The sequence below is a fragment of the Lathamus discolor genome, chromosome 9 (assembly GCF_037157495.1).
Source record: "Lathamus discolor isolate bLatDis1 chromosome 9, bLatDis1.hap1, whole genome shotgun sequence".
Classification (NCBI taxonomy): Eukaryota; Metazoa; Chordata; class Aves; order Psittaciformes; family Psittacidae; genus Lathamus; species Lathamus discolor.
This window is the reverse complement of record NC_088892.1, coordinates 21,472,792-21,486,024: the sequence shown is the minus strand read 5'-3', so window position 1 is coordinate 21,486,024 and position 13,233 is coordinate 21,472,792. Positions and strand designations below refer to the sequence as shown.

The 13,233-nt window shown below is 42.4% G+C and overlaps 1 protein-coding gene across 6 annotated transcripts in view; it reads left to right on the top strand.

Annotated features, from left to right (window-relative positions):
- LOC136019668 (integrator complex subunit 6-like) overlaps nt 1-11,925 on the top strand; it is a 39,928-nt gene extending 28,003 nt beyond the window's left edge. For 2 of the 6 annotated variants that reach the window (XM_065690109.1, XM_065690108.1), the window contains exon 11: nt 3,014-3,108. Coding sequence is in view for 2 of the 6 variants with exons in the window: in XM_065690107.1 (XP_065546179.1) it covers nt 3,014-3,108; nt 3,846-3,956; nt 5,767-5,982; nt 6,449-6,572; nt 7,138-7,280; nt 7,644-7,875; nt 8,280-8,672; nt 10,137-10,230; nt 10,915-11,014 (1,508 nt within the window). In the remaining 4 variants the exon portion in view is untranslated. Of the gene's footprint in view, nt 1-3,013; nt 3,109-3,845; nt 3,957-5,766; nt 5,983-6,448; nt 6,573-7,137; nt 7,281-7,643; nt 7,876-8,279; nt 8,673-10,136; nt 10,231-10,914 lie in introns of those variants that run through there. The other 4 variants (XR_010615002.1, XR_010615001.1, XM_065690107.1 and 1 more) reach the window with 4 other exon arrangements.
- The last annotated feature ends 1,308 nt before the right edge of the window (nt 11,926-13,233 follow it).

Genomic DNA, 13,233 nt, shown 5'->3' with positions numbered 1-13,233 from the left:
TTAGTGGGAGTGCCACTGCTGGGTGACAGGAGTGATTTTATTCATTGGGAGTGTCAGCAGAAGCGGCGATGAAATGGAAGGTACCATGCCAAGGTGGTCCTTACCCTTTCTTTGTGGGTCTGAACATGCAGAAGGATGAGCATAGCCGAAATGTCTGCCCATGAAGGACTGCAGCATGGACAGTTGCTCCCTGAGACAGCCTGCAAGTAATGGTTTAATCTTTTGGAAACCAAGGGCTGGCTTTTCCACAAATGTGACCACAGCAATGCTGTGGGAGGGAGAGCCAAACAGCTTCTATCAGTGGAAAAGTGCCAAAATACCTTCCTTTAATGGTGGCTACCACTGTACATTATTTCTACCTAGATGGCTTGCAGGGAAGGATACTGCTTTCTGTGAATGTAAAATCACGGCTCTCTACTGCTTAAAACAAAGGAGCATTAAAGTGCAGAGGCATTAGAAAGCTCAGGGAATTACAGGAGCTGGCAGGGAACGATGGTGTGCTTGCTCAGGTGGAATTTAATGAGTAGTGATTTAAAAACCAGTGTAAGTTTTACATTGGGTTGCATGGTACAAGCTGTCACTCAGAACCAGGCACTTGTCACATGAACTGTTCTTGTAATTAGGCTCCAGCTGAACTACTGAGCTCCTTTTAAATTACCTTTCTAACTGTTCACTGAGATTGTGAGTGCATCAAGCCCCCTTAGGTAGCACTGGGATTCAACATGTGCGTTGGTATCCTGTTTATCACAGTTTGCTTGTTCTGTACATTCATCTGAAGTGGGTAAAGACTTCGCAACATAGTTTGAAATTCATTGGTCTGTCTGTGGGTTTATCTGATCTCTTGAGTTGTTGCAGCTTGTGGCCCTTCCTCAGTGGTTTTTGATACCATGTTCCAGATTACCCAGTGCTTTCTGAGTTTAGAAACGAATGGCGCTCTGAAGTCAGTGGCCTATACAAAGAGCAGCATCTGAAAATGAATAGGTTGAATTAAAATCAATTTGTGTTAGGATATTTTTTTCAATGCTTTTGGATGTTGCCTACCGAAGTTTGGTATTTAATCTATGAAAAACATAGTTGAGTGTGTTACTATTTGCTTATTGATATAAATGGTTATGTGCAGCCAGGGCACAGTGGGGAAAGCACATTTCCAGTGCCTGTGTTGCAGTCTGCTGACAGTGTATGTCTCAAACTCTCACAGTAGAGGCAGGTAAGGTGTTGATGGTGATGTTCTCTTTGAAACCTGGGGCTGTGTTTACCACGACTGTCTTCCTTGTAGAGGGTAGGAGTGCCTGCAGTGAGTGTGTGCTGTGGGGAGGTTCTCGCTTTAAGCAGATAAATCTTTGCTTCGATTTGAGCACTTCTTACTTGAACAGCAGAGATCAGGGATGTGCTTTTGTGGTTGACATCTCGGGGTGCAGCTGTGCTATGGATTAGGAGTCACAGCCAGCTGAGCATTAGGAAGGTCTCTGCCATTTAAGAGTGGCTGTTGCAGTTGAGCTGCAGGGGTTATGTACTGCTACAACCCTCACAGTGCAGTGAGGCAGTAATAAAGTGCTGATAAGGGGTTTAAGGTTAGAGCTGTACTCAAGCAACTCGTAGCTCATAAATCCATACTATAATACTGAACATTTTACATTGCATTTTTTCCTCTCATTTTGAATTTTGGGAGCAGGAATATAGTTTAACTTCCGTTTTGTTGCGAAAAGTTAATAGGCCTGTAAGATAAGAATGGATGCTATTTTATATTTGCCATATGTCATGATACCATCACAAGTTCTTTTGGATAATAGTGCTAAGCATGTGGTGTACTGAGATTTTAAATGGAGTTCTAACTTGTCCTCTCAAATTCCACCCCACTTCCTTCAGGACAGGGAAGAGAATAAGTAGCATCTGTAGTGTGTTTTTTATATGTGATACAGAGCTCATTTAGATTGGAAAATACCTGAAATCAAGTGTGCTTTGACTATGAGAACTGGGGAAATGGTCTCTTAACATCTGTTTGGTTTGTGCAGAATACTATGCAAGTCAAATTTCCTTCTCCAAATCTATCTTCATGAAAGCTCAATCTGAAGAAACCAATTTCTTTGCTGCATCTGTCTTTCGCACACCCTCTTCTGTGCATCTGTCTCCTGCAGCTCTCCCCAGTTAGTTTCTGGACATCCCTTTCTCCAGTGCTGCATATCTTTCCCTTTGCCTCACTTTGCTCTGCTTAAGGAGAAACTTGATTTCCATTGATTATCCATAATTTCAAATAATAAATTGCAGGATACTGTGGTGGTGTTTTAGAGATCACTGCTACAGTTTATAGCATGTGCAGCAAATGCTTCAACTCGTGATTCCAAACGGCAATATGCACACCTCTAGCGTGAGCAAGGTATTTCTGAACCAGTATCCAAAAGAAATAATGTGCCTGGCTGCCCGTCTCTTAAAGGGCAGCAGTTTTTGTAGCTGATGACTGTCTCTGTATCAGAGGGAGAGCTTGCTGCTGTGGCAGGAGGCAGGCAGTGTGGCTGCAAAGCTGACCAGAGGGATTCCCTGCTCTGATTTATTAATTTTTCTTTCCCTTTCATACTCCAAAATGCTTTTCCTGGAGACCAGAATTCCTCATACAGGTGGAACAAAGCACAGCTGGGCTGAAAATGGAAATTGAACCAAATGAATGTTGTTTGGTTAAATCAGATACAGGGAGTCCCTGATGATGCGGGAAAGAGGTGAGGGAGGTGATCTCTTGCACCTTCCATGCTGCTAGGAGTTGTGTGGTTTGAGTCTGGTGTACCTTGTAAGTTTGCCTGTAATGAGGCCTTGTCCTGTATTGTCCACTGCAGCTAGGATTGGGGATCCACAATCCTTCAAACCTGAGGTTAAGAACAGTTTTTGGGGGGAAGCCCCACTGGGAGATGGGTGGAGGGAGGAGAAAAAGGGGGGTTGGAACTTGGCACACTGAATTTTGGATAACACGAATGGTCTGGGACGCTATAAATGAAACATTCTTCTGTTGTTTTCCTTGTTGCAGATGACTTGTTTAAGGTTCACAAACTTAAGCCAAATCTGAAGTGGCGACAGGCTTTTGACAACTACTTAAAAACAATGCCTCCTTACTACTTACTGGTATGTTCCTTTACTCATTTCATCCTCCTGGGTATAATGGCTGGTGTCACCAGAGTCCTGTGCATCAGACCTCTTCCTAGTAAACTTGATGTGATTATGATGACATTTTAGGTAGTAAACATTTTGCTTTGTAGAGGTATGTAGATCAGTTCAAATATGTAGTAGTAAATACGTTTGTAGTAATGTTGAGTAATAGTAACTGTATTCAGATAGTAGATGTATTTTCTGTTCATTAAATATTAAATAAGCTTTAATCTAAAGTACTCGATGGTTCAGAGAAACTCAATTTGGCATTATTTTTGTAACTTGAGAAGGAAAAGGCAGATTTATTTGTTCATTAATGTGGGTGGAAGTGCTAGAACTTGGGAAGCTGATACCAAGAGAACTGCCTGGGCTAAATAAAGGGTGGCGGGAGGCACCTTTTACATGTAGCTTGGACAATGCACCTCAAGATGGACTTGCATCATCCCGGCTATTCTGGTACTGAGCCTTTGAGTGGAAATTGCCAGTGGCACCACTCTGTGTGGTGTCTTGGTAATGTGGCATAATGTCCATTGCGTGCTAGTTAGACTACCAAACTCATGTCACATGTTATCTGAATAGACTTGGATTTTAGTGGCCAAAAGTGGAAAAGCTAGAGCACTGATCTGTGTGCCTTAGCTTCCTGTAATTGAGCTTATCAATTTTCTTTTTAAATACTTCTTCTCTTACTATTGTGTATTTTGTTTTCCTTATAGCCATTAAAGAAAGCCCTAAGGATGATGGGAGCTCCAAATCTGATATCAGATAATTTAGATTGTGGACTTAGTTACAGTGTTATCTCTTACCTTAAAAAACTCAGCCAACAGGTAGTATTGATAAAACCTTTGCAATTAGAAGTGCGTTGATTATTTAGTTTGTGGTAATCTCATTATAAAGCAGTTAAATCCCTGTGGGAGTTCATATGGTTGTACAGCAAATACTATAATTGAAGCCTGGGGAGCATTTCCACTGCAAATATGGGTGAATCCAGAGTGGTTCTCTAGCCAGTGATTGTGCCTTCTGTAAGTGGTGGAGGGGAGCACAAAGGAGACCTGTTCAACTGTATTTTAAGTATCTACTAGATCTTTAAGGTCCAAAGATGATCACTAATTGGATTGCTGACTCCTCTTGCCATCCTTCTTCACAGCTGAAGTCAGAGGCTTGCTCTGTCTCATGTTTATTTCCACATGTGCCTTGGCAATGTGTGTGCTCCAAAAGAAGCTGATGTTCTTGTCCACGGGGAACAAAATCATAGTTCAAGCTTTATATCTGAGCTTCCTGTTTCCCTCAGGTCAAATGTATTCTGTGTGTTAAGCATGACCTGGTGGGAAATAGAGTCACAGAATGATTTGGGTTGGAAGGGACCTTAAAGCTCATCCAGTTCCAACCCCTTGCTGTGGGCAGGGACGCCTTCCACTAGAGCAGCTTGCTCCAAGCCCCTGTGTCCAGCCTGGCCTTGAACACTTGAAGGCTTCAAATAGTCTTACATTATCTTTTTCTCCTTGTTGAGAATGCCATTTCAGGTGTAACTGTCAGAAAGCCATGCCTCCTTAGCGCAAATGGTGCTTCCAACAGTAGTTTAATGTCTAGAAGTCAGTGGGGAAGCAGTGCAGCCTTTATAATTACAAAGGAAAAAATCCTCCTCCTTAAAGAACGCACAAAATACATTCCAAAACCCTGTGAATGCCTGAGTGACTAATAGACATCAAACTTCTGTGATATATAACTTAACGTTATCCAAATTCACATTATTTATCTGCAATATGGAGTTGGAATGGCTTGAGATGGCTACTGTGGTTTTCACAGACATTCTTAGCACATGAAACAGTGTCGATGTGCTGGATGCATTATAAGCTCCTGTATAGGGACAAGCAGTTCCAGAATGATGCTGTGCTCCTGCTGTCCTGACACTCAGAGTTTCCCACTGATAACGAAGCAAACCCTGCAGAGGATGAGAGCTGGGGGAAGTGGGTTGCAGGCACTGTGGGGTTTGGGGTTTTGGTTGGTTGGGGTGTTTGTGGAGGTATTGCAAGTGGGTGAAAATCTTCCTTTGCTACAGTTAAAGCTGACTACAGTAAAGTTATCTGTAGCTGTAATAAGGAATCTGTGCTAATTTGAGAAGTAATATGTTTTTGGAAACTTACTGATTAAAATGATTTCTCTCCCTTGTTGCAAACATGCAGTGCAAACCTTAGCTTGTATAGGTGGTTTCAATAACAAAACCTGAAGTTGTTACTGTATCTGAATAATACTATTTAGATGCAACTTTACAGTAACCTAAGGCATCCCCCCTGTCCCACCTTTTTTTTTCCTTATTTTTTCCCCTTTCCCTTGAAAGATGATTCTTTAGGGACACAAAAAATGAGACTTTTAGCAAAATCAGGGATATTCACAGATCTCCTACTGGCATGTTAATGTACATCCACTGGCTAAATGGCTTTTCCATATGCTAGCACATTAGGATTTCTTTCTACTTGAGATTTAATCTATGTAATCCAATATATCCCGGGGTAGGTAGTTCTCCTGTTTGTTGAGCAGTTGGGAATTAAATTCATAGTTTGATTCTGTTAATGTACTATGTTTTATACTGGAAATGTGCAATTCCTGCTGGTAACTCATGGTGTGATTCCATTTTAGACAAAAATAGAGTCGGAACGGATAATAGGTTCAGTGGGTAAGAAAGTACCACAAGAAATTGGAATAAAAGTGAAAAACCACTCCAGTGGCCTCTCCTTGGTACACAGTAGGGATTTTAAGCAGCTGCTGCAAGGGATCACTGGGGAATCTCCACTGAGACTGGCGGAAATGAACGTTAAAGAATTCGCTGGCTTCCACATAGGACTGTTAAACAAGGTAAACACAGAGTGATCTTGCATGATTAAGCAGTTAACTGCATCTGTTCTAAATGGGTAACTTTTATGGACTTAGTGCAGAGGAAGGAAGGGAGTGCTTTCACTGAGGCGTGAAGAATGCAGCGTAGGCATAAATGGTGAGAAGAGTAAATGCAGATTTTGCACTTGCTTTTGGGGCTGTTTGGAAATGCCACAGTAGTAAACAGGGAGAACTGTTTTAAGTGACAATCCCTGCTTGTGGTGTTCATCAGGACTTAACATGCTTGGGCTTGATGGAACTGAAAGTACTAGTGCACAATGAGGTCTTGTTGAAAAGACAGCCATTGAGTCTGCTCTATCCTGTTGTGAGGCTCTGAAGTGACTTCAGAATAATTAACAGTTAACATTATTACAGCTCGTAGAGGAATTCGTCTGTGCATGTGAGCTGACTGGTTAACTGAATGTTCCTTGTTTTGTGTTAAAACCAGGATTTGAAGCCTCAGGCATTCAGAAATGCCTATGATATTCCTCGTCGCAGTCTTCTGGACCAGCTCACTAGAATGAGAACCAATCTTCTGAAAACACACAGGCTTATCTTGGGGCAGGATGAAGGTAAGGAGCCACTGTCGTTGTTTAGCAGTCTGGAGAGGGTACAGCTTTTTGGTTCTTTTATTCCCTGAAATAGTGTTTTCTGCCCTCAGTATGAGAGCAGAAATGGACATTGCATCATTTGCTGACTCAGTCCATGCCCTTTTGACTCTGAAGGGGAAAGAAGGAAACTTTTGCCTTGGGTCATGCAAGGTGTCATCTTGCTTTGAATGTTAAAATCAGTTTTGTGGGAGAGCTTTTCTGTACACTGGGGTTCGGTAGGTGTGGGGTTTATAGCCATAAAGCAGAGAGGAGCTTCTTTTGGTTTAGCTTTGTTAGGTGCTAGCAGTCTAAAGCTGCAGTTGTTAGCATAGAGACTGAAGTTGCTTTTGTTTCATTCTTCCGTCATTTAAGCTCAGCTCTTGCTAGCCTTATTTCTAAAGCTGTAGTCTCCAGCTCTTCCTCCATAGTGAAAAGAAATAGTAATTTCTAGTTCCTTAAATGGTAACACTTGCAGTTGAAATGCTTGAAGCTTGTATTGTCTTAGTTTTAAGGTAGATCTAAAGTAAGACCTCTTGTTCTGTTGCAGACTGCCTTCACAGCGTTCCTGTTGCTCAAATGGGGAATTACCAGGAATACCTGAAAATGATGCCTTCACCCCTTCGGGAGATTGACCCAGACCAACCAAAAAGACTTCATACATTTGGCAATCCGTTTAAACAGGACAAGAAGGTGGGAGCTGCCACACTGTCTATTATGCCTTTATATTTAAGATGGCTTGAAATCATTTTGAGAGTAGAATTTCTCTCTCACAACTACAGTGTGTTGCTATAACCTGTGTAGCTCTAGTGTCATCTGAGGAAAGGATTGCTGCCTTTCACGTGGTTCAGGGGAAATGTGTAAAGGATCATGCTGATGTGGCACTGCTCTGTCTCTGGTTACAGTGTACATTAGGTAACTCTCTTCCAAGAGCTGTAAAGCGTTTGGAAAGCCACTTGAGTTTTAACACAGGGGAGCTTGTTTCATCAGTTCACTGATGGAGTAATTTCTCTTATGTACTGTTCTTAAAACTTGGGGGTATTTTTCCCTTTTCAGGGTATGATGATAGATGAAGCAGATGAATTTGTTGCTGGGCCTCAGAATAAGATCAAGCGTCCTGGAGAGCTCAACACTCCAGCATCACTGAAGAGAAGGCGAAGCATGTCACCACTGCTGAGACGGCCACAGTCACCGCCTGTCGTCACCAACCATGTTGGTGGGAAAGGGCCACCATCTGCTGCTGGATCCCCATCCTATCCGAACCTCAAAGGTGTCCCAGCAAATAAAGGTATATTGAGTTGTAGTGCAGCAGCCTGAGTGGTCACATATGATTTAAAAAGAAAGCAAAGCACTCTTGTGTGCGTTCTGAGCTGATTCAGTGCTTTATAAAGCTTATGCTTTAGTGTGCAGTAGGACTTGAGTTTCTTTTGTTGGCCTAGATAAACAGGCTGCTGCTATAGCTAATGAAGACTGGAATAAAAAAAGCGAAAATGGTGACTTTGTGATAGTGAGATGAGGTGGTAACAGTCTGAAGGGAGTATTCCTTTGGTCCCCTTAAGTATTGGAGAGTTGTCCAGCACTATCACATCACCGTGTGCTACTTCAGACATGAAAGGATCCAGAACTACTTCCTTTTGGGGTTTTTTGATCTTGTAGTTACACACTAGTAAGATACCTGTGTTTAATTTGTAGATACCAATAACAGTGTTGTCCAGGATGGCAATGGAGAGAAGAAAGCAGAGAACTGTCAGTCACTGGAAAAGCAGATGGATGGCTTACCTGTGCAAATGGGTCCTTCGGTTCCAGCTGCTATGGGAGAGGATGAAGTATTACCCAATGACTTGGACTCTCTACCTGTTGAATTCAATTGTTTAAGTGAAGATGGACTGGATCATAAACCTGGTCCCAACGCACTTGTTCGAGGGCCTCTAAATTGCAGTGTGACTGGAGAGGACCAAAAACGGGCCATGGAGTCTACTTCGGAGTCTGTGCCAAATTCATTTAAGATAACCCCTATGATGCTGGAGGGAAACAATGCTGATATCAAAATTAAAGTGATGAGAGAGGTTCGCAAACCTGGAAGAAGTAAGTTGGATTTTGTGTGTGGGTGTATGGTTTTTATTAATATATTATATATGGTGCTATTCCTAGAAATAAGGAGCTATTTTTAGTCCACGTACAACTCTAGATGTTGAGTCATTTCTGGTTGTTGCATATGAGCAATGGAGGGGCAGAAGATGAAGCAAGTTCATACACTCTGGGTGAGTGAGTTGTAGTTCAGCCAGCAGGGCTTGGGAAGTTGAGTGCCAAGTGACCCTGTTTGCCCTTGAAGATAGGTTAACTGGTGTAAAAGGTACCCTGCGAAAGCAGAGGTTTTGGGTTGATTCCTGATGATGTAATGAGATGAGATAGACTCTGCCTTAGGCAGCCCTGCTCCTTGTGTGTACGTAGTGTACTTTGTTGCTCTGTGCCCCTCAAAGCTTTGTTTGGAGGGCGAAGACATACCTAGCTACAAGGGTGCATCTTGGACTATGTTAGAAAGGGAATCTTAAAAGTATCGCTTTGCCATTAACTGTTTTACTTTGGGAGACAGTGTAATTACTGATGGAAACTGTTGCAAATGCTTAAGAGCTGAAGACTAAATGCTACTTTTTTCCTTTTTTCCGGTAAGGCTTGATAACCCCTCAAAATCTAAACTGTTGTGAGGAAAAGTAACTTTCCTCCTCATCTTTTGTTACATGCTTTGCCTGTACTTGTGTACAGGCTCAAAATCAAAACACTAACCTGAAACTCCAGCTGACGTATGTGCTGTAGGATTTGCCAATGGCAGATGTCCCATATATGCGCTGTGTCTGAGTGCATTATCTCTACAAATTAAACTACTGGCTCTTTCTCTAATGCATTGTCAAGTGCCAGTAATCAGTATAATGGAGTGTTCTTAACTCTTCTGGCTTTCTGATCTTGGATTGCTTGCCCAAAACTTGGTATTTTGAGGTCTATAATCATTGTGGCATACAGAAGCTGTTGAGCGATGAAGCCATTTTTATGCTGCATCTGTATTTTATTTTTAAGATGGTTGAAAACTTCTTATTTGGGTATGTCTTCCTGTTTTTGCAAGGTGGGCTCGTGTAATCCTATACCAAATTCATGTCTAGGAAGTGGTGCTGTAGAGTAAAACAGTACTATGTTCACTGCGAGTCACCTTCTTTGCTGCAGAGTTCAGGCAGGAGAAGGAAGAAGCAGCCATGAGGATAGGAGGCTGCTCTCCCTAGCCTGCAGTTTCTAAGGACAGATGTTCCTAGCTGCTGCTCCTAAAGAGAACCTAATTCTTTGGTGCCACATTTCAGTATCACTTCAGATTACACCTGCTTTGTGTGCATAAAGCTAATGTGAGCTTTTTCTTGCCTTACACATATTACCGTATGCAGTCACGTGGAGCTGGGCTTGTTGCTTTATTTGACTGTTAAGCTTTATTGAAAACACATTTTTCAAGGTTTTGGTTTACTTTTTTAATAAATGCTTGAATTTTTATGTTCTTTCTCTTTTTAGACTATGAAAAAATTTTCTCTCTCCTTGAGGAGGTGCAAGGACCTATGGAAATTCAGAAGTATTTCATTGAATTTGCTATCAAGGAAGCAGCGAGGTTTGTACAGATATAAATGACTTATGTTGATTTAGATAAGTAGTAAATCAAACTTTCCCAGTACTAGTAATTTCTGTTTCCCTTTTTGCTGTATTTCAATTATTACAGTGGTTTTAGTGCTCAAACAACTACTATATTTTTATAGAGTAAATGTTTTTTACTTAAAGTTTAAGTGTCAACTCCATAGATGGATTGCTGTTAAAGACCAGCCCCAAATTTGGGTGCATTGGGTAAGGGTGGCTGCATTAAATTACATTTTCTGGCCATTCTAATGTCATACATAAAACCAGCTCTTCCATACTGGGAAAAGATGATCCTCTGGTAATATGATTTGTTGTGGATGCATAGTCTTAGAACCATAGAATGGTTTGTGTTGGAAGGGACCTTAAAGCTCCTCCAGCTCCAGCCCCTGCCACGGGCAGGGGCACCCGCCACTGGAGCAGCTTGCTCCAAGCCCCTGTGTCCAACCTGGCCTTGAGCACTGCCAGGGATGGGGCAGCCACAGCTTCTCTGGGCACCCTGTGCCAGCACCTCAGCACCCTCACAGGGGAAGAGCTTCTTCCTTATATCTGACCTGAACTTGCCCTGTTTCAGTTTAAACCCATCAGCCCTTGTCCTGTCTTGAGTTGTTCAACTGTATTTTTGGAAGATGCAAATTGAAATTGCTCTCCCTTTCTTCTTCAGGTTTAAAAAACGGGTCTTAATACAACACTTAGAGAGAATACTAGAGGAACTAGAGTTCAACAGCCTACCCAACAGAGTTAATCATGTCAACAGTAGATAATAATGTACCAGCTGGACGGATATGGACCAGGAATGAGTTTGCTGTGCCGCAGAAGAGTGGAAGAGGATGTCACTGCCGCCCTCACCATCTTGGCAGTCAAGTGATTTTACTGTCACAGTCTGAGAAGAAGCAGTGGAGCTTTAACTTTAAGAACCTCTATCGGCAGAAGCTGGGCTATAACCTTAAGGATTTGCTATGAAAGGTGTGGCTTTTTTCCTGTGGAGGGTGCTATTTGCTCAACAGGCTGAAGAAAATACCCATTGCTGCCCCTCCTGCAGGTGATGAGAATTTACTCATTTGAACGCTGTCATTAGACATTTACGTGCTATAGGCAGCAGGTTGCACTAAAAATGGGGCACTGTCAAATGCACACACTGTCTGCATCGTGGAGAGAGCCCGTGTTCCCAAAAAAAACCCTCCCAGAAACACCTGCACTGGTAAAATTGCATGTTGCCACCACAGAGACAAGGGTCTTGTTCCCAAGAACTGCTAGCCATGCCTTTAAACTTGAGATTCAGTGTAGATTGAGAGTAAAGAAACTGCTATTGTGTTAATGAAAGCTAAAGACAGCCCTGTGACTGTTACCACCCGCTGGTCACTAAACAATCTACCTCAGACTCTCTTCTGTTTTGTCTGCAGACAAAGTGCACCTGAGGCTTCCCAGGTCCCCGACTTCAGTTCTCTTTCATCCTGTGAGGAGGACGGAGACTCTTCAGGTGGCCTTGGCACACGCTGTGCTTTGGAAGCACTAAAAGGAAACGCTTTTAACAAACCGTGTATTTTAATGTTCATACAAAAGAGATTATTTTGAACAGTATTGTTACCAGATCACTAATTTGCTATTTTAACTGTATAAATTTTTTTGGAACATATGTATATATAAAATAAACCATTTTATTAATTTTTAAGAAGCGCTCATCTGAGGAGTCTGTAGCGGGCAGCACTGAGTTCCTCCACTTATCTGTTACCAACAGACTGCGAGTGGTTTTGTACCACCAGTGAGCAGTTACACTGCAGCTCCACCTGGTCTTGCACGCCCTCAAACACAGCTTGTGGTGGGAGATGCAGGATGCGTTTGCACCCTGGAGTACCTGCTCCATCGCTCAGCACAGCCTGCGTGGGATGCAGGTTTTCACTCAGTGTTAAAGGTTCCAGTTTAGCAAACCTTTGGTTACCTGAGCTGGTATCCCCTCCTCCGTTCCTCTAACTCTTTTATCCAAAGGTAACTTTATTATCACAAAACATAAAGAAGACTGGAGCAGCTCCATGTAATGATTTTCTTTTTCCTTTAAAGCAGTACCCTGCAGTAGTAAGCGGCTCTTCTGATAATTGTGTGTTTTCAGTTGTTCACTCCTAACATCCTCTAACGGCTTTCTTTTAAAGACAGGTTGAAGTTGTGCTCATGTTTACTAGCTCTTCACCTCCTACTGCAAGTATCCTGGGGGTTCTGGTTGCCTAGCCAGCAGACAAGAGGCAGGGAAACAGCGTTCAGCTGGTGAGCCTGTACTTCTCCGTTCCTACAGGTATTTTTAGGACTAGCCAGCTTGTGAGACAGCTTTTCCATCCGCTCTCAAGCAGTGGCCATGTTTCTCTGGAAGATGCAGTTCAAGCACTGGGATTATACCAGTGAAATTCAAGAAGGAAATGAAATCCAGCAACAGCAAATCTGTGGTGGTGGTATGTGAATGAAGTGACCTAAAGAAAGGCATTACTGTAAACCTGCCCTCATTCTTCTCCTAAAAACAACTTACTCATCTGTAGACTTGAACACTTAAAGAAAAATCGGCATGGAAAATACCTTGGAATGATACAAAGGGAGATTCATCCCTTCAGAACTTAATGTGGAAGCTATACGTCACCATGATAGGCCTCCCATGCCTAACGTTGGATTCTTACAAGGGAGTTTATTTACAGAGGGTCAGATACACTGTGCATACCTCGCTTTAAAAGAGGCTGGTTGCATGCATCAAGTTGCATGTAATAGGCTATTTTTGCAGTGGTACTGGTAAGAGGAGACAGCTTTCTTCCATAGAGTTAATGGCTATTTAATTTTCTTTCCTGATTCCAGACACTCACTGGAGTGTGTCTGAGGAGGGGCTGAGGTTTTAACTACTGGCCTTCTTAGGATGTAAACCTGCTCTTCTGACGTGATGCAGTTGGCTGACAAATTAGCTACAGGAAACTGGTGCCTTTCATTGGAATCTTCTGTCTCAGAAACC